This window comes from Ictalurus furcatus, chromosome 2, assembly GCF_023375685.1.
Source record: "Ictalurus furcatus strain D&B chromosome 2, Billie_1.0, whole genome shotgun sequence".
Lineage (NCBI taxonomy): Eukaryota > Metazoa > Chordata > Actinopteri > Siluriformes > Ictaluridae > Ictalurus > Ictalurus furcatus.
This window is the reverse complement of record NC_071256.1, coordinates 36,455,730-36,476,348: the sequence shown is the minus strand read 5'-3', so window position 1 is coordinate 36,476,348 and position 20,619 is coordinate 36,455,730. Positions and strand designations below refer to the sequence as shown.

The following is a 20,619-nucleotide window of genomic DNA, read 5'->3' as shown; positions in this document are numbered from 1 at the left end:
CAAGATTGTAGCTAGCAAAAGTTACCATACGAAGTTATTGCTAGCTGCCAAACCTAGCTAATCGGATTCTACTCCTGGCACAATTTGAACCAAACTTCCATATAGTGTAAAGTCTAGAAAACACACTACAGCAGCGTGTACGGCATTTCTCTCTACGCTAGGTTTTTGCTAGCTTCTCAGCGTACATGATGATTGATCATGAACTAGCAATGGGTAGCTAAACACAGCTGTAACTAGCCCACCGTTCTGTGCATAGCATGACTAGCTAGCGAACAAACTAGCACTGGGACATATTTCTCGATCAGAGCGACAGTTTGGTCGGCCGTGTTTGTCGAAACGTTCATGTGTGGTTTGGCTAATTATTATTAGCAAGTATTAGCGAATCTCAAATTAGCAAATAATAAAAGGTTACACTTGTTTGGATGATATCTGCACATTTCATTCACACACACATCCACGCTGCCATGGTAATGGAATATTCATGAAATATTCAGTGGTGTGAATGGTAATAAGATGGATGAGATGAGATTTCTGGAATTCTGCTACAGTTTCAGTATAAAAATAAATGTGCTGTGAGACTGGTGTGTGTGTGTGTGTGTGTGTGTGTGTGTGTGTGTGTGTGTGTGTGTGTCTTTTACTACTAGAAAGCCCATGGCAATCGCCTCATTCTCTATCAGGTGTGTGTGTGTGTGTGTGTGTGTGTGTGTGTGTGAGAGAGAGAGAGAGAGAGAGAGCATGCTACTGATAAGAAAAGAGCGAAGAAGCTCAGAGAATGTGAGATGAGGAATGTGAATTAAAATTCATAGGTTCACTCTAGATGTCTAATTTCACTGGGAGTGAAAGGTCTTCCCTGACCATGAGGTCCCTCTCTCTCTCTCTCTCTCTCTCTCTCTCACTCACACACACACACACACACACACACCCACAGAGAGAGAGAGAGAGAGAGAGAGAGAGTGTTTGGTTATTATATTCTATTCTGCAACTCATTTGTACCTTAGAGAGAGAAATTAATTTGCTCATCCCAGTAATCTCAATAGTAGGATAGGTGAAGGAGGCGTGGCCTCTGTGTCTGTCAAAATTAGTAAAGGAGATGTGGCCTCTATACCTGTCAGTTCCATTAAAGTAGGTGTGGCCTCTAGACCTATTATTCTCAGTGAAGGAGGTGTGGCCTTTATACCTGTTAGTCCCAGCAAAGCAAGCCATGGCCTCTGTCCCTGTCAGTTGCATTGAAGGAGGTGTGGCTTCTGTACCTGTCAATCTTAGTAAAGGAGGTGTGGCTTCTGTACCTGTCATTCTTACTAAAAGAGATATGGTATTTGTACCTGTTTGTCTCGCTAAAATCAGCCATGGCCTCTATTCATGTCGGTCTCAGTGAAGGAGGTGTGGCCTCTATGCATGTCGGTCTCAGTGAAGGAGGTGGGGCCTCTGTACCTGTCAGTCTCAGTGAAGGAGGTGTGGCCTCTATGCATGTCGATCTCAGTGAAGGAGGTGTGGCCTCTGTACCTGTCAGTCTCAGTGAAGGAGGTGGGGCCTCTGTACCTGTCAGTCTCAGTGAAGGAGGTGTGGCCTCTGTACTTGTCAGTCTCAGTGAAGGAGGTGGGGCCTCTGTACCTGTCAGTCTCAGTGAAGAAGGTGTGGCCTCTGTGCCTTAGTCTCAGTGAAGTGACTATATTTCCCATCCTGCACTGCGGCATACAAAGATGGCCACCGTGGACTGCAATTCCCAGAACACTCGCTTTCATTCTAATCACGCACACCTGCACCCGATCTCACGCACAATCCCACCACACATAAAAGAGTCTTTGCGAAGTATTGCGTGTGTTTTCTGTATACCAAGTATACCGGTGTTCATCGTGTTTTGTGTCCTAGTTTTGATCCTGTCCTCGTCCACGTTTCTCGATTCCCGTTTTGCCAATCGCCTGACCCATTTCCTGTTTTTTTTTTTTTGACCAGGCTATTGTCTCATGATTTGGATTTGTCTGCCTGCCTCTCTTTAATAAAAGCTCCTACCTGCACTTGCATCCATCCTAACCTCCATTACGTGACAGTTACAGTTCCACTCTGATTCATATGACGCAAACAGGAAAAACTGCCGGCAATGTAGTGTACTATATATAGTTTTCTATATGATCTTTTTTATTTTTATTACAATCCAGTCATCAGGGTGACCTAACAGGCCCAAGTGATAGCATTCCCATCAATGCTTTATTAAGTGGATAGTCTCAACACTAACATAATATAAAACATTCTATCTGAGTAAATTACGCCAGGGTGTAAAAATACGCAGTTAGCGAAAACAAAAGAGCGATTCATTTATTCAAAGTGACGTCCTTGTCGTTTTCTTTGATACTCCCTCTCTCAGCAGGCTGGCTGTCAAGAGGCATGAACCTGCTGAGAGGGTTTTGTGTTGCTGCGGAAAACGTGTGACATGACTGACTCCTTTTCTTCCTCTCTTCTCTCTCTTTTCACAGCAACAGCCAAACTACTGGAGTTTTAAGGTCAGTTCTCAAAGTCAATCCATATGCTATCTTTGGCTTATGCTAGAGCTTCTACATATGCATGTATGATAATAATGTGCAATAAGCATGTTATCTATTGTATATATTACCTCTATGGAATCTATAGAATGGCTCCTATGTATGCAAATGTACCGGTATCACATGTTGGGTGATTATGCATGTATATACTGTATCTGGGTGGGAGTACTCAATATTCTTACTGACTACTGAGTAATGCATCTCTAATTGGCGTTGATGTTCAGGACCTGGTTATTAGCGTGATTGCCTAGATAGGTACTTGTCTCGTCTGGTGCATTTGAAAGCCTGTGAGACTCAAATATGTGTCAAAGGTCCAAATGTGTGTGTCATGGCTGACCCTGAAGCTCTGACCCCAGCTTCCTAACGAGCTAAGATATGCATAATATCGTAATTATATATGTATTCGTATTGGTTGTAGCGTTGGAACTGTCTCCGTCAAAATTCCGACCGATTTACAAACTTCCACCCGCTTGGCTAGGTCCTGGACTTGGAATAGTTGAGTCACTGGTTTCAAACTCACAATCCCACAGGGAATAAGCAAAATATTATGCTCCTAAAGGCACAACTGTACGGTGTTTCACCTCGGGTGCCGTAATAGCTGTGTGTATTGCTAAAGGAAGCATTGAGTCGATGTACAATTATAACAGCTTTAAAACTGGAGTCATCTTGTTGTGTATGCAAAAGAAATCTGTTCATGCTGTATTCATGTTGTTAATGATTTATATTTAACTTGGCGTCTTGGTGTGGTGGGATTTGATAAACAGAGTGGGGTTATTACTTGAACAGCTTTTGTCGTCCATTTCCCCATTCACTGCTTTAATACGATGGTAATCTGACGCTTGGTGTCTCTGATTGTTCATACTCTCTCGCACAACCTGGGTCTTGTTAGCAGATCTCCTCCCCACACACACACACACACCATATTTGTTTATGAGCAGTAGCTAAGTGATTATAGGCTACCAGAGAGTCAAGCTTGGGTTGCATTCTGCCTCGTTTGGACGTCCCATCAGAGGTTCCCAGGAGGGAAACCTGTCTAAGCTTTCACCCTATTTTCAGACCATTAGGAGTCAGGAGACCAAGACAGCATAATTTGTCCTTCTATCTTGGTGGAAAGGATAGTTTTGTCTCCTGCTCCATCTGTCGATCAATGCATTGCTAACTAACTCAAGCATCTGTTAGCTCGTCTATACAGAGAAGGGTAGTTAGAGGGAGATGCTGCGTGGGTGGCAGGTTGAAAAGATGCTTCGTATCTCTCAGATGAGGCGAGGACAAGACCCAGGAAGAAGCTAAGGTGAGAGCCTGATAGTTAAGGAAAGGGGTGAGAGTTGGCAATTGGATGAAAGCATGTGGCAGTGTAATGAATGGCAATTTGACGTAAGACATGGCGTGCTGATATTGGAAAATAATTATAGATGGTTTCAGGCCAAACGGTGTGTTCAGGCACATTACGGCAATGGTAAGTGTGGGCTGAGCAAAAATTGGCCCAATTGCACACATCGTATGTAATGTGTTTGGCCTAGAAGTGGCCCATCTGTAAGTTCCCGCGTATATGACATCTGAGATAGTGTAGGATCTCACCGAACTTGAATTTAGATGGTTTCATATCCGTCACTCCATGGTGGACAAGACCAAACCAGTAGGGGTCAATTCCGGGCCATCACTCTCATTTGTATGTGTTTACACATATACGTCGTCGTGTTTTATAACATAAACCTGCAGCCGTTTGCTTTGAAGGTCAAGTTGCTGCATCCCGTTGAATGTACTGTAGGCTAAGCTGATCTGTAGATCCGTTTAAGATCCGTACATTCTTGCATCTTTTTTTATAACTCTTTATAAATCTTTTTAAGGGGAAAAGGTCATAACAGGAAATTCAGGAAAAACTGGGATTTAACGCTGGAAGTAAGAGTGTGTGTGTGTGTGTGTGTGTGTGTGTGTGTGTGTGTGTGTGTTCTACTATACGAATGTTAATCATTTGAATATGAAGGGCATCTCTGGAGGGTTCTCTGTCCTCCAGATTAAAAGCAGTCGATTCTGCTGAAATGATACACTTGATGGAATTAGGCTCTTATCGAATTATTGCCCAAATCTGGGCTCTTTTTCTATTTTCCTCTGAGAAATCATGATCTCTGGTAATAAATATTTGTTTAGCTCTGCAGTCCAGTGCCGGTCCTAGCCCATTTGGTGCCTTAAGCGAGATTCATCCTCAACAAATCATTGAATCATACGCAAATCGTTGTGATTTGCGTATCATAATGAGTTACATGAAGTAGGAAAGATTGACACTTTGAATAGATTGGGAACAATGGTGATCAGTGATTGGTTATTGGGAACAGTAGTGATGATCAGTGATTGGTCCTTGTGTAAAATGGTGATCAGTGATTGGTCGGTGGGAACAATGATGATCAGTGATTGGTTATTGGGAACAATGATGATCAGGGATTGGTTATTGGGAACAATGGTGATCAGTTATTGGTTGTTGATAACAATGGTGATCAATGATTGGTCGTTGGGGAAAACAGTGATCAGTGATTGGTCGGTGGGAACAATGATGATCAGTGATTGGTTCTTGGGAAAAATCATGATCAGTGATTGTTTATTGGGAACAATGATGATCAGTGATTGGTCATTGGGGAACACAGTGATCAGTGATTGGTCGTTGGGAACAATGGTGATCAGTGATTGGTTATTGGGAAAAATAGTGATCAGTGATTGGTTGTTGGGATCAGTGGTGATCAGTGATTCGTTATTGGGAACAATGGTGATCAGTGATTGGTTATTGGGAACAATAGTGATCAGTGATTGGTTGTTGGGACCAATGAAGATCAGTGATTGGTTGTTGGTAACAATGGTGATCAGTGATTGGTTGTTGGGAACAATGGTGATCAGTGATTGGTTGTTGGGGAAAATGGTGATCAGTGATTGGTCTTTGGGAACAATGGTGGTCAGCGATTGGTCGTTGGTAACAATGGTGATCAGTGATTGGTCGTTGGGGAAAATGGTGATCAGTGATTGGTCGTTGGTAACAACGGTGATCAGTGACTGGCTTTTGGAGGTGGAGAACCTTATCAAGAGCAGGACAGACACTAAAACTGCTCAAAAATTTGCTAGGTTTGTTCCTAGGTTGTTAAAAAAAAAATAATAAAGTTAACAAATCTAGCAAAAACGTTACTGTGTTGGCAATACTGATCATATCACATGACCCAAATGCACACCTATTCCCACACACTAATCCCTTTAGATAACCCAGACATGAATAACTCCTGTTCAGTGCGACATCTCATGCCTGCTTTCTGCCACTCACCATTACGAACCTTTTTTTTCTAACTGACGTTCTGGTTTTGATTTGGTATTGTATCGTTTTGTATAGTTAGTTTTGTATCGTTTTGTATAGTTAGTATTGTATTGTATACAGTTTTGTCCTAGACTAGTGTATCCTGTCTGTCATTCGTCCGAGCCTGCCTCCTTTTCATTCTGCCTTTTACTTCCTTCTCTTCACTTTTTTTTTTTTAAATAATCCTGCATTTACATTCAAATCCTGTGCACACCTGTGAACCATAACCAATGAGCTACCACTGCTCTTTCTCCTGCTCGACAAAAAACGTCTTGTAAAATCAGCAGGTGAAAAGTTTCTTTCTCTGTGCTTCATCCATCATTTTTCCCCTTCGTTTGTTAGCGGAGAGGCAGCCTGCCATTTCCCGATCATCTACCTGGAGAGCAGCATGACACGATCCCTCTGTTTCTCACGCTCTCTGCAAAAGACTGAATCAGCCATCAATCTGCCGCTATTTGGCAAGGCAATTTCAGTGCTGCCGAGCACTTTCAGCCCTGAATACTTCATTGAACCAAAGCAAGAAGAAAGAGAGGAGGAACAAAAGAGAATGTATTCACAGTTCAGCACAGGGTTGACAGTTTAAAACACTCCCATGTGCAATATACTGCATACTAGTGGACAGCTGTAACTGAGAGTAGTTCGGTTTTCTTCCCCATTTTCTCCATTTAATTCCACTGACTGATGTATTTTATTATTATATGTATTTTATTATTAGTTCTATAATAAAATGATTAAAAAAAAAACAGCAAACGTCAGGGTTATGCCGCGTTCATACTGTACTAGCGAGGGGACAAATTTCACTACCGCTACTACAGTCAATTGTGGGCGTGGCCTGTCGATCTGTTTGAAGTTTGCGTAAGAAATACAATATATTCAGATTACTCCATAGTTTATACCCATGATTCTCAAAATGGAAGAGAGGAACACCCAGATGTCATTAACGTATAGTCGAGGGGTCCACGATTTTCTACAGGAGATACTGTGATCACTGCGAAGTTGATTATTTTCCAGTAACAGCACATCTTGCAGTGTATTTATTCTTATTATAATTGATCTAATTTACATTGAGTTAATAAAACAAATAAACAACAACAACAACAACAAAAAAAAAAAACATCCCACAGCTTGTCATGTTCCCGTGAAACTGGAACTCCTCTGTCGTGAAAATTCTCCTATGTAGGAATACTTAATACAGCTTTAAGTCTCATCGTTACGAAGCACTGAGACTGGAGACTCCTTCCTAAAATATTAAATAAATGTCTCCTCAGAGGAAAATTCCCCCGTATCAACAATTACGCTCAGTTTATGGAGCATCCGGCAAATTTCTCACACGGATCGTTATTATTATCATCACGTTATTATATTCATCATTCAGCTCGAGCAAATAACTTGGTGGGAAAATCACCATGTAGTGGATTAACCACAGAGGAGATGAAAGAAAAGAAGTCTTCTTGCTGCTTTGCTGATGAATCTCAACCCAGCATCTGCAAAGTACATCCTGGGAGCTCGTTACCGAAGAGTGCGGTGCTGTGGAGCGGTGATGGAGACGTGGGAGTCTCATCATTAAACACTGTTCAGCCTCCATGGAGAGACACGACTATAAACCACACAATAGCGCACATCTCTTGCTCATTAGGAGAAACCGTCTTTTAAATCAGTCCGCCTGCGCGAGATAGGAAGACGGTGATTGAGACGGAGACGGAGCCTTATTATCACTCAGCAGGTTTCTATAATTGTTACAGAGTCTGTGCCCATAATTCTCTGCTGTTATTTCTTTTAATGCATTATTGGTCTATTAGTAGATCTGAGCAGCCTCAAGGATGTACCTTCAGTCTCAGTGAAGGAGGCGTGGCATCTATTCCTCAGTCTCAGTGAAGGAGGTGTGGCCTCTGTGCCTCAGTCTCACTGAAGGAGGTGTGGCCTCTGTGCCTTAGTCTTAGTGAAGCAGGTGTGGCCTCTGTGCCTTAGTCTCAGTGAAGCAGGTGTGGCCTCTGTGCCTCAGTCTCAGTGAAGCAGGTGTGGCCTCTGTGCCTCAGTCTCAGTGAAGGAGGCGTGGCCTCTGTTCCTGAGTCTGAGTGAAGGACGTGTGGCTTCTGTTCCTCAGTCTCAGTGAAGGACGTGTGGCTTCTGTTCCTCAGTCTCAGTGAAGGAGGTGTGGCCTCTGTGCCTTAGTCTTAGTGAAGGAGGTGTGGCCTCTGTGCCTTAGTCTTAGTGAAGGAGGTGTGGCCTCTGTGCCTTAGTCTCAGTGAAGCAGGTGTGGCCTCTGTGCCTCAGTCTCAGTGAAGGAGGTGTGGCCTCTGTTCCTCAGTCTCAGTGAAGGAGGTGTGGCCTCTGTTCCTGAGTCTGAGTGAAGGACGTGTGGCTTCTGTTCCTCAGTCTCAGTGAAGGACGTGTGGCTTCTGTTCCTCAGTCTCAGTGAAGGAGGTGTGGCCTCTGTGCCTTAGTCTCAGTGAAGGAGGTGTGGCCTCTGTGCCTTAGTCTCAGTGAAGGAGGTGTGGCCTCTGTGCCTTAGTCTCAGTGAAGGAGGTGTGGCCTCTGTGCCTTAGTCTCAGTGAAGGAGGTGTGGCCTCTGTGCCTTAGTCTCAGTGAAGGAGGTCATTACGCACTGTAGCTGGGTGGAGAATCTACTTTTTCTCTAACTCTTTCTCTCTCTCTCTCTCTACCATGTACAGAGCCGTAGTCCACGCCATTCCCAGTCCACTCAGTCTGGTTTGGCTGATCAGGCATCCAAATTGTCCTACGCCTCAGCTGAGTCTCTGGAGACCATGTCTGAGGCCGACATGCCGCTTGGCTTCAATCGCATGAACCGCTTCCGTCAGAGCCTTCCGCTGTCCCGTTCTGCCAGCCAGAACAAACTGCGCTCTCCAGGTAACACACACACACACACACACACACACACACCTACACCATACATCTACCCCGACAGCTTACATGCTCGTTGATTCTGACTCACTCTTGACCAGTCCGATGCATTAAAAATGCACCTTCTCCCTGCTCGCACACGAACGCACAAACACGGGCTCCGTGCTGTGTTCCGCCGCCTCCACGATACAGAACCTGAACTTGTTTGCTCCAAACCATGATATGAAACACAAATGGAGATGTTGAACTCTAATCCATAATGGGAAAAGTGCAAAAGAAACTCATTCACAGCAGGGTTGAAAAGTGTAAGTGCACTATAAATAGGTTTTTATTTCTGCAGTCAGGAGAAACTATATTTCACAAGTATATTTCGTAAATAAACACCTTCACCTGAACGTGATAACACCAGGTCTTACATCATGTGGAATATGTGAATAACCATACACTGTATTCAGATTCTGGGCTCTAATTTCATGATTATAACACAAACACAAAAAGTAAGCACAAGGACACTGGCCCTAGAGTGTAGCGATTTGTAAATGTTAAAAATGCATGGGGTTAGCACGTTCGCCTCACACCGCCAGGGTCGGGGGTTCGATTCGCACCGTGACCCTGTGTGTGCGGAGTTTGCGTGTTCTCCCTGTGCTGCGGGGGTTTCCTCCGGGTACTCCGGTTTCCTCCCCCAGTCCAAAGACATGCATGGTAGGCCGGCTGGCTGTAGAATGGGTGTGTGAGTGTGCCCTGTGATGGATCGGCACCCTGTCCAGGGTGTACCCCGCCTTGTACCCCATGCTCCCTGGGATAGTCTCCAGGTTCCCCGTGACCCTGAAAATAATAATAAAAAGTCTGTTCACTTTGAGAGAGCTTAGTAAATGGTATGTCCAGGTTACGACGGGTTAGGGTTAGGCAGCTGAATATAGAGCCCATCACGTCATGTGAGGACTTGTTGAAAGACAAATGGTTTCGTCTTAGTTTTACCTAACACGTACTCGAATATGAAGTGTCACTTCAGTAGCATTATGGGTATGCTCGGCAGGAACTCACTCAAACTTCAACCCATTTGTGGTCACGTTGCTTTTGACCCGAGTGTAAAAGCTTTTTCTCTTCTCCTGTCCGCACTTCATCTCGCACGTCGTCGTAAACACTTCCACTTACTCGATCTGCGGCCGTTCCTCGATGGCTTAATCGGATCATCGCGATAAATTACCGATGTGTCCGGGTGTCTCTTTAGCGTATATGCGTGCGCTCCCTACGGAAGAACTTTCCCCGATCGCCTATTAATTCCAGATAAACATGCTGTGTGGTATTAGCCGCTAACTGCTTTCCGCTTTGTTAATGAGAAATGGCAGGCTGGCAGGTCTAATAGCAGGGATATATTACACTCGTGTTGCAGGATGATACACAGTACTGCATGTGTGTGCTGTTATCGCGCTGTCCGCTCGGGTGTTTTACTACACGAATCACGCTCGTGCTCTCAGTCTATCGTGTTTCGGATTAGTAGCTATGCATAATATGGAGCGTTTCTGTCGTCAGCTGTCACTTTACCGTTCTGAACTTAACGTCTAAGGTGAAAACGCGCTCTATAAGTGCAGACCGTTTATTTACACTTTTTAGCTCTATGTTCCCAGAGATGTTCCAGATGTTCTCGTAACGAACCCTGTATTTACTTCCTTCTCTTGTCTATATTTTCTACATTACTTTAGTGAATTTCTCTAGGACATAACACTATATTTACATATACAGTAACATATAGTCCTAGTGCCCTTTGTTCCCCTTAATTTTTGCAAAACTCTGTGCCTTCATTAAAAAAAAAAAAAGAAAGAAAAGAAATTAGGAGAGAATCCTTTGTTCTTAGAGCGCTACAGTCCCTTATTTTTAATTTCTAGAAAATAAGCCCATATTTCCAGGGCTATATTTGACTAATTTAAACTTAAAAGGAAACAACAGCCCAATGCGTTCAAGGCAATAAGTTCTCAAGGCCGTATATTCTCTTATTTTAATGTTTTAACTCTATATTCCCAGGGCCCAATGTTCCCTCGTTAAAAATTCTAGTCAACAGCCCTGTATGTTCTCACTGGTTCTTCATTTAAACCTTCTATGAAATATCCTTATGTTCTCGGGGCGTTAGCTGAAACTAGATTTTTCCAATGATTTATACAAATTCAGCCCGAAAACCAGATGAGTTTGTTATCCGAGTAGACAATTTACTGAGTTAAAAAGCACTGATTGCCCTTTTAATGTAACATACAGAGGGAACATAGACGTGAAGGAACATAGGACCCTGGGGATGTAGGAACATCAGAATGCGGGGCATCGATACACACCAATTATATTGCTATTAGTTACTTCCTGCCAGAGTGCTGTCCTGTGAAGGTTGATGTATAGTTCCGCTATTGTACCACACACACACACACACACACACATAGTGCGAAATGACTCAGACTGATGGGAAGCATCAGGGAGCAGCTAAACACACCGACTTTGATTAATGCCTCTCTGTCTCTCGCGCTAGTCTTATCTGTCCATCATTCTCTTTGGTCTTCGTGAACTCCTTTAACTACTCCCTTACTAAGCTAAGAACCGATAACTTTCCAAAAAAAATAAATAAAAGAAATAAAACCCTTGAGGAAGGTTCTGTGTAAAACTCTTGTTCTCTACCACACAAGGTTCCAAAAATGTTCTCCAAGTAAGAACAGCTTCACGAAGCTAAGTATCCTTAACCATCTAAAGAACCCAAAGAAGTAAGGTTCTATGAGGTCTTCTTTATCAGAGATGGTTTAGAAACCTTTTAACCATCCAAAGAACACACGGGGAAGTTTGTCTTTCCATTTCTATCAGAGACGGTTCCATGCGTAACTTCTTCTCATCAACTATTCAAAGGAGGACCTTAAGGAAGGTTCTAAGTATAGAATCTCATTTTGTGTTAGAAAATGTTCCAAGTGTAAGCCCTTTAGGAACCTAGGAACCTTTCACCATCCAAAGAACACTTGAGAAGTTTTGTATGTAGAGCGCTCTTAAAAATCCTTCCAATAATATGTGTAATACTCTCAGTCAGAGAATGTTTTCAAGTAGAAACCCCATCGGGAAGTCCGAAGAACCCTTAAAGGTGGTTCTATTTGGAACTCTGATTCTCTATCAGAGAGGGTTCGTTCTCATTCTCCCAAAATGTCCTTCACGCTCTGTCTTTTCTTCCTTTTCCACAGGAGTGCTGTTCCTGCAGTTTGGCGATGAGACAAGGCGCGTCCACATCACCCATGAGTTGAGCAGTATGGAGACTCTACACGCGCTCATCGTGCACATGTTCCCTCAGAAGCTAACAGCTAGCATGCTCAAGTCTCCCAACACAGCCATCCTGATCAAGGATGAGGCACGCAACGTCTTCTACGAGCTGGAGGACGTCCGGGACATTCAGGACCGCAGCATCATTAAGATCTACCGCAAGGAGCCAGTCTATGGTTCCTATACGGCGGCTGCACACCTGGCCAACGGAGACCTGCGGGTGAGTGTGCGAGTATGTCTGTCGTTCAGCTGGAGACCAGTAATGCTAACTACACACGTACTCAAGGTCTGTCGTTTAGAGCCAAACGCGAAACCCAAGCCTCACAATAAGCATAGATGCTAACACTGTGTCTGAAATGGAGCCAAATCACTGTTCCATGCATGAAGCATGCATATAATTCTCAGGGAACTCCTAAATATTCTACATAGAACCATCTTTTCCTATTAGCCAAGGTTCTATGTAGAATTCTTTCCCTTTCAGTGAGGATGCCAAGTTGAAAACCTTTAGAAAGGTAAGATGCTTTAAATATACCAAGACCCCTCAACGAGGTTTCTACAAAATCTCAACCTATCAGAGAGGATTTAAAGTAGAACTACTTCAGGAAGCGACAAACCTGTAACTAACCAAAGAACCTCCTGTGTAGAACTTTCTCTCCAAGTTAGAAGTGGTCTCCAGTAGAACACCTCCAGAAAACTATCCAAAGAACCCTTGAGAAATTGTCTATGCAGAACTCTTTCGCTAGTGAAAAAGGTTCCAAGTAGAACATCTTTAGTAGGAACCACGAACCCTTAACTATGCAGAAACCCAACAAGAATGGTTCAGTGTAGAAATCTTTCCTCATCAGAGACAAGATTCCAACTGGCAGTCCTTTCTGAAGTTGAGACCCCTTAACTATCCAAAGCACTTTTGAGAAAGGTTTTACGAAGAACTCGTTTTTCGCTGTCAGGGAGGGTTCAAAGTAGAACTCCATTAGAAAGCAAAGAACCCACAAGGAACCTTCTTTTAACCAAGAGTGTATAAGACTATTTCAGTCATACCTGGTCGTTATTTATAATTGAATGAGTACTCGGTACTCAGTTATTTGGACGGCTAACTCTAATAGACAGTTCCCCCAAATAGTTAACACTTGTAGACGGTTGCCCCGAAGGAACAAGTGCACAAGTTCTACATGTTCTAAAGGTGTATGCATGGTGATGTGTTGTGGAAGACTGGAAATGTTTCTACAGGTTGCACCTTGTGTATTGTCGTGTCACATAGCATCCAGCTGCATGGGTTACACCATCAACCAATAGGTTCTCTTGAAGCTCATGAGAACATAATAGAGAAAGAAAACTGAGAAATTGAATTCACAGAGTAGTTGTGGCTTCCTAGTGGTGGTGTAAGAGACCCCGCTTTATTCGATGCCTCAAACTAATCCACTACGGCAAGGCTAACACTAGATTCGTGAAATCGCATTTCCGTAGTAATCCCGAACCCTAAAAATTCAGTCGTTCCACTTATTTCCATTAACATATATCCAAATCTTTATATACAGAATATTATATTGTACTCAAGAGAAGTGGTAGCTCAGCGTTTAAGATGTTGGACTACTGTTTGGGAGGTGGTGAGTTCAAACCCCAGCACCGCCGAGCTGCTACAGTTGGGTCCTTGAGTAAGACCCTTAACCCTCAACTGCTCATTTGTATAAATGAGATAAACGTAAGTCGCTCTGGGTAAGGATGAATGTAATGTAATATTTGATCATTTCTATAGTAACAACTTGCACAGAAGCACCACAGATTTTAAAAGCGCTTTTAGTTGATATGGAGACGTTATCTGGAGGAGATAAGGAGAAGGAGTCTCCATTGTCAGTGCTTTTTACCAGGAACCATGATATGGCACCCCTGGAGTAGAGAGCGTTAAGGGCCTTGTTCAAGGGCCCAACAGTGGCAGCTTGGCAGCCGGGGCTTGAACCCCCGACCTTCCGGTCTGTAACCCAGCGCCTTAACCACGTAAGTCACCACCGCCCCCTCGAAGATCGACCTTAAAGAGCTGCAACTCAAAGCTTAGAACGTTTTCACCAGGCACGAGTTTACACTTAAAACAGTTCTTGAAAATTGTTGCTATTCCACCTCCACGACCTACGGAGAATAATAATAATTAAAAAAAAACAGGCAGTCTGGAGGAGTAAGTTCCTTCAGAGCTGTAAAATCACCGGGGCTGAGCCATATAAAATATCAAATCCAGAGCACGAGCAGTAAAAAAAAAAAAAAAAAGTCATTTAAAATAAAAGCTTTGTTGACAAATGGACAAAAAATGTCTGCGAGAGCGGACAAAAAAAATCTCGAAATCTTCAGACATCTTTGTTACAAAGATTGTTGCATGCGACTCAGTTTTTGTGTACAGCGTCCGTCTTCCTCTGCTGTAAACACTGCGGCGCTTCCGGTTCCCGTTGTATAGAGACTATAAATAGAGAGATCACATGAGAAAATCCGCACAAAATTGTTCGGACAAAGGCAACGCGGCTGGAGTTTGTTCGGCTGTATACCGTATGAGTGCTAATCCCTAATCTAACCCTGATCGTCAATTACGCCTTACGAATTGTCATGGATTTGTATTCGCCCGCCTTTTGGATGGAGTTCTGTTGATGGAGTTTGGATGTTTTCTCCTTCAAATATTTTCTTGATCGTGTCAAATGCTGGGGGGTTTTTTTTGGGGTTTTTTTTTGATTGCGCATTTCTGCCGCTGAGTCCATCAGGTGAACCCATTAAGCTAGCACTGGGGACGATGGAAAGGAAACGTCCCACAACTCAAAACATAGTGGAAGAGTCTCTGAAAGAAACAGAAAGAGACATGAAAGTAAAATACGAAAGTGTCTGGTCCTTTGTTTGCTGACAGTGAATCCCTTTTCTGTCGTTCTGACGGGGTCGCTCGACGCGTCGCACCCTGCGGTGCGTGTCAACCGCTCTCTTGAACGTGTGTGTATGCGGAGGGCGAATGAAATTGCAGAAATCCCTTAGAAATTCAGAAGACCGTCAGTCAGACCCTGGATTATGCTGGAGAAAAAGGTGAAAGAGCACAAACGCAACGAAGACTCGACGTATACCGCTGTGCGTTCCAGATCTACCTCACACTCTGAGAGAAGAGCCATGGCTAGTTCAAAAACTCGAAAACTCTGCAGTCTCAATCCCAGCGTCGCGTTGTCTATGTATATTAAGACCGTAACTCGAGGCGAGCGGAGCGAAAGCTCTGAATGGTCGTGAAAGGAGTTCTCCCGGGTCGGATTACGTCCTGATGAATAGAACGAACGAGTGTGAGGGGTCAGAAAGTCTGGAGCTATGTTCCCATCCTTTCTCGGCTTGCATCCCGACCTCTCTCCGTCCTGTCGTTCTGAAGTCGTTCTGAAGTCCAAACTGACCCACGGAACAAGAACGTGACACTGTTCTTCGTGTCAATATTTGCGACAGCCATGTAACCATGTCTTGTAGGAGGGAAGTGAAGTCACTGCTGGAGTTAATCGGTTTATTAACGCTACTGTACTGCCTGAACTGTGGAGGAGGAGGCAAGAGCGTGTGACTTACATGTGGATGTGCATGTGGACGTACCTCTTTAAAAAAAACACCACAGATTTTCAATAAATCCAGAGATTGGGAATGCCACTGCAAATAAAAAAAAAAAAAAAGAAGATTCTTCTCATTTTAGTCTTGATGTCTGTTAGAGGTCATTATCTTGCCAGTATATTCATCTATATCCAAGTCATAACTTCCTTGCGGAGGCAAACATGTGGACTAAAGTATCCTGACACTGAATTTGTCAGGCCATCACAATCTTTTTATAAGTTAAAAACTTTTCTGTTTTCAAATGAACTCTTTTTATGTATGTATGTATGTATGTGAATGGTCAATCTCTCTTTTTTTGTTGCAGAGAGAGATGGTGTATGCTTCACGCGAGTCATCACCCACTCGCCGTCTGAATACCCTGCCCTCCTCAGGCTCCTCCCCTTCGTCCGCCTCTCCTGCCCGTTCCCGTCTTTCCTACAGCGGTGGTCGTCCTCCTTCATTCTCCGGCTCTCAGCACGGACACCACGGACACCATGGATCTCCTGCTCACGGGCAAGGAGGGGGCATGACTGCGTCACCATCAGCCATCCTCGAGCGCCGAGACGTCAAACCTGACGAGGAAGTCGCCGCCAAGAATGCGCTCCTGAAGAACGAGAGCCTCTACGCGGACCCGTACAGCCTGGTGCCTGATGGACATCGTCTAAGCATCACGTCCATGGGCGAACCGCTGGGCATGCCAGGGCCGGGCGGGCTCTACCGTCGCGGCTCTGTGCGCTCTCTGAGCACGTATTCAGCCGTGGCGCTGCAGGGCGACCTGGATGACTCGCTCTATAAGCCGGGCGCACCGCTCTACCCTGACACCTACTCCGCTTTGGGCACGGGCTTCAGGCTGTCGACTTCGTCCTCTCCTCAGAAGATGTCCGACTCGTATTCGGGGACATTGAGCCGCGGTTCGCCTGTCAGGCAGAGCTTCAGGAAGGACTCATCCTCGTCTGTGTTTGTGGACAGCCCTAAATCTAGGCCCAGCTCAAGTTCCGAGCCACTGGGTGGCGAGACGGGGAGGGTGATTTCTGCCTTCGGGAATGAGACTGACACACGGTAAGGGGCTCCAAAAATTTACAGTGGGATTTCTGTCTAAGGGGACCAAATGTCCTCACAAGGATAAGAATATCTGACAGCGTTGAATTATGGCAGGTCCTCGGGTTAGGGTTAAGGTTAGGGTTGCTAACCCTAGGGCAGGTCGCCATGAGGAAATTTGGGGGGGGGGGGGGGTTTTCAGAAAAACTTTTGGTTACTGAGGTTAAGGTTGGGTTACTTAAGGTGTAGGTTGGGTTACTAACTAAAGGTGTAGGTTGGGTTACTAATTAAAGGTGTAGGTTGGGTTACTAACTAAAGGTGTAGGTTGAGTTACTAACAAAAGGTGTAGGTTGGGTTACTAAAGGTGTAGGTTGGGTTACTTAAGGTGTAGGTTGGGTTACTAACTAAAGGTGTAGGTTGGGTTACTAACTAAAGGTGTAGGTTGGGTTACTAACTAAAGGTGTAGGTTGGGTTACTTAAGGTGTAGTTTGGGTTACTAACTAAAGGTGTAGGTTGGGTTACTAACCAAAGGTGTAGGTTGGGTTACTTAAGGTGTAGGTTGGGTTACTTAAGGTGTAGGTTGGGTTACTAACTAAAGGTGTAGGTTGGGTTACTTAAGGTGTAGTTTGGGTTACTAACTAAAGGTGTAGGTTGGGTTACTAACTAAAGGTGTAGGTTGGGTTACTTAAGGTGTAGGTTGGGTTACTAACTAAAGGTGTAGGTTGGGTTACTAAAGGTGTAGGTTGGGTTACTAACTAAAGGTGTAGGTTGGGTTACTAACTAAAGGTGTAGGTTGGGTTACTTAAGGTGTAGGTTGGGTTAATTAAGGTGTAGATTGGGTTACTAACTAAAGGTGTAGGTTGGGTTACTAACTAAAGGTGTAGGTTGGGTTACTTAAGGTGTAGGTTGGGTTAATTAAGGTGTAGATTGGGTTACTAACTAAAGGTGTAGGTTGGGTTACTAAAGGTTTAGGTTGGGTTACTAACTAAAGGTGTAGGTTGGGTTACTTAAGGTGTAGGTTGGGTTACTAACTAAAGATGTAGGTTGGGTTACTTAAGGTGTAGGTTGGGTTACTAACTAAAGATGTAGGTTGGGTTACTAACTAAAGATGTAGGTTGGGTTACTAAAGGTGTAGGTTGGGTTACTAATTAAAGATGTAGGTTGGGTTACTTAAGGTGTAGGTTGGGTTACTAACTAAAGGTGTAGGTTGGGTTACTAACTAAAGGTGTTGGTTGGGTTACTTAAGGTGTAGGTTGGGTTACTAACTAAAGGTGTAGGTTGGGTTACTTAAGGTGTAGGTTGGGTTACTAACTAAAGATGTAGGTTGGGTTACTTAAGGTGTAGGTTGGGTTACTAACTAAAGGTGTAGGTTGGATTACTAAAGGTGTAGGTTGGGTTACTAACTAAAGGTGTAGGTTGGGTTACTAAAGGTTTAGGTTGGGTTACTAAAGGTGTAGGTTGGGTTACTAACTAAAGGTGTAGGTTGGGTTACTAAAGGTGTAGGTTGGGTTACTAACTAAAGGTGTAGGTTGGGTTACTAAAGGTGTAGGTTGGGTTACTAACTAAAGGTGTAGGTTGGGTTACTAAAGGTGTAGGTTGGGTTACTTGAGGTGTAGGTTGAGTTACTAACTAAAGGTGTAGGTTGGGTTACTAAAGGTGTAGGTTGGGTTACTAAAGGTGTAGGTTGGGTTACTGAAGGTGTAGGTTGGGTTACTGAAGGTGTAGGTTGGGTTACTAACTAAAGGTGTAGGTTGGGTTACTAAAGGTGTAGGTTGGGTTACTAACTAAAGGTGTAGGTTGGGTTACTTAAGGTGTAGGTTGGGTTACTAACTAAAAGTGTAGGTTGGGTTACTTAAGGTGTAGCTGAGCATGAATTAACTGCATGAATAACTGTGCGTGTCTGCATGTGTCTAAGTGTGTGGTTGCTAATTGTTGATCCTTTTTAGCAGGGATCGTATGGAGGCCATGGAGAAGCAGATAGCGAGTCTCACAGGCTTGGTGCAGAGTGTCCTCACCAGAGCACCGGACAGCGACAGCACGTAAGACACACACACACACACACACACACACACACACACACACACTCAATGCCGACAGATGTATACAACGTATACTATCTACACCAGTCATGGGCATTTAAACCGCTCATACTGAGCCTCAACCTCATTTACTGAAGCTCATCTGCCGAAAAGCATTCAACACATTCACCACAAAACATCACATGCGTTCACATCAAGCAGTGTGCATGTGTCTTACGTGTGACGTGAAGCAGAGTGCACGTGTCTTAAGTGTATCATGAAGCTTGTTTTGTTTCTGCTCAGTGCTTCTCATCTGCTTGTGTTGTGTAACGCTCAGACGCAGTGTGGACTGTTGTGCGATGTGTATTGCGGTCTGCGGAGTGTATCCCTGCATCGTGGATGCTGCCTCGTCCTCCGCTTTCACCCTGGTATATTCTGGCTTTGTTCGAAGTGTCATAAACGCACATCTGGAGCTCATCTGCATCAGCATTAAGTGTGCAGGCCAACACAGAAAAACTGATCACACACACACACACACACACACACACACACACACACAGTCAAGTCCAGAAGTCTGAGTCCACTATCAAATGCCGTGTTTCTTTCATCAGTCATCGAAAACGATTACAATATAACATTAAACTATTAAAGAACGACACTTTTGACCCATTTCTAATTAAGTTACTTCCTGTTATCACTTGCGTTATCGCAGCTATAAACAGTCCTTCCCTTCACCAGTGGGTCTTTTCTACCTCTCTTAAAAAGTTCATAAACAAAACAAACAAAAAAATGCAGCTTTTTATGTAAGTGTAAAAAAAAACAAAAAACGCTAACACTGGAGATGGACTCCTTCCAAATGAATCGACATAAAATATCTTTATCGTCAGACTCAGATCACATGGGAGCGTCCGCCATACAAGCCCCTACTATATGAGTCGTTACTATAGAAACAATAACGCATTAGAACGAGTGCATTAATATAGATCTGTGATTTGCCTTGCAGCTGGAATTACCGTCAGAGCTGATGTTAATAGACAGCTTCTGACCAATCAGAATCGAGAATTCAACAGCGATGTGGTATAAAAGTCTTTACTGACCAAATTGAACATGGATTTTGAAGTAAATCAAGTGAGTTGTTCTAATTTTCTCTCTCTCTCTCTCTCTCTCTCTCTCTCTCTCAGTACAGTGGAGCGTGTTAAAATTCTTGCTCAAAGCAATCACACGTAAATTACAGATATGTCCGATAAAGATTAGGTGAGAAAAGCACTGTGATGTTTCATTAACGCGTTGCCGTAGAAACAGCCATTTTACTGCAATTATACTTAAAATGGCCAGAGCCATATCTCCCTGCGGTTCTCGTCTGGTTTCCCATGGAAGCCAAGCGGGGTTAAGCCTGGCTGGTATCTGGATGGGAGAGCTCCTGGGGAAAACTAATGCTGCTGCTGGTATTAGTGAGTATTTATCGGTCACAGCACAGTGAAATTCTTTTCTTCACATATCCCAGCATGCCAGGAAGTTGGGGTCAGAGCACAGGGTCAGCTATGATACAGCGCCCCCTGGAGCAGAGAGGGTTAAGGGCCTTGCTCAAGGGCCCAACAGCGGTAGCTTGGCAGCGCTGGGGCTTGAACCCCCGACCTTCCGATAATTAACCCAGAGCCTTAACCGCCAAGCCACCACTGCACCACTATTAGTGAGGCCAGCAGGGGGTGCTCACCCTGTGAGTTCTGTGACAGGGGCACTTTAATGTTAAAACATCACCGTCTTTCGGATGAGACTCTCTGACTCTCTGCGATCGTTAAAAATCCCAGGACACGTATCGTAAAGAGTAAGGGTATAACCCCGGTGTCCTGGCGCAATTCCCCCATTGGCCCTTCTCTATCATGTCCCCCTAATAATCCCCATCTCTGAATTGGCGACATCACTCTCCTCTCCTCTCCTCTCCACTAATAGCTGGTGTGTGGAGGGAGTTCTGGCG

The 20,619-nt window shown here is 44.1% G+C and overlaps 1 protein-coding gene across 1 annotated transcript in view; it reads left to right on the top strand.

The window, feature by feature from the left end:
• The window catches only part of srcin1a (SRC kinase signaling inhibitor 1a), a 69,772-nt gene that overhangs the window by 14,949 nt on the left and 34,204 nt on the right, over positions 1-20,619 (top strand). The window contains exons 4-8 of the mRNA XM_053640922.1: positions 2,472-2,498; positions 8,541-8,736; positions 11,934-12,229; positions 15,914-16,647; positions 18,573-18,665. Of these exons, the coding sequence (XP_053496897.1) occupies positions 2,472-2,498; positions 8,541-8,736; positions 11,934-12,229; positions 15,914-16,647; positions 18,573-18,665 (1,346 nt within the window). The remainder of the gene's footprint in view (positions 1-2,471; positions 2,499-8,540; positions 8,737-11,933; positions 12,230-15,913; positions 16,648-18,572; positions 18,666-20,619) is intronic.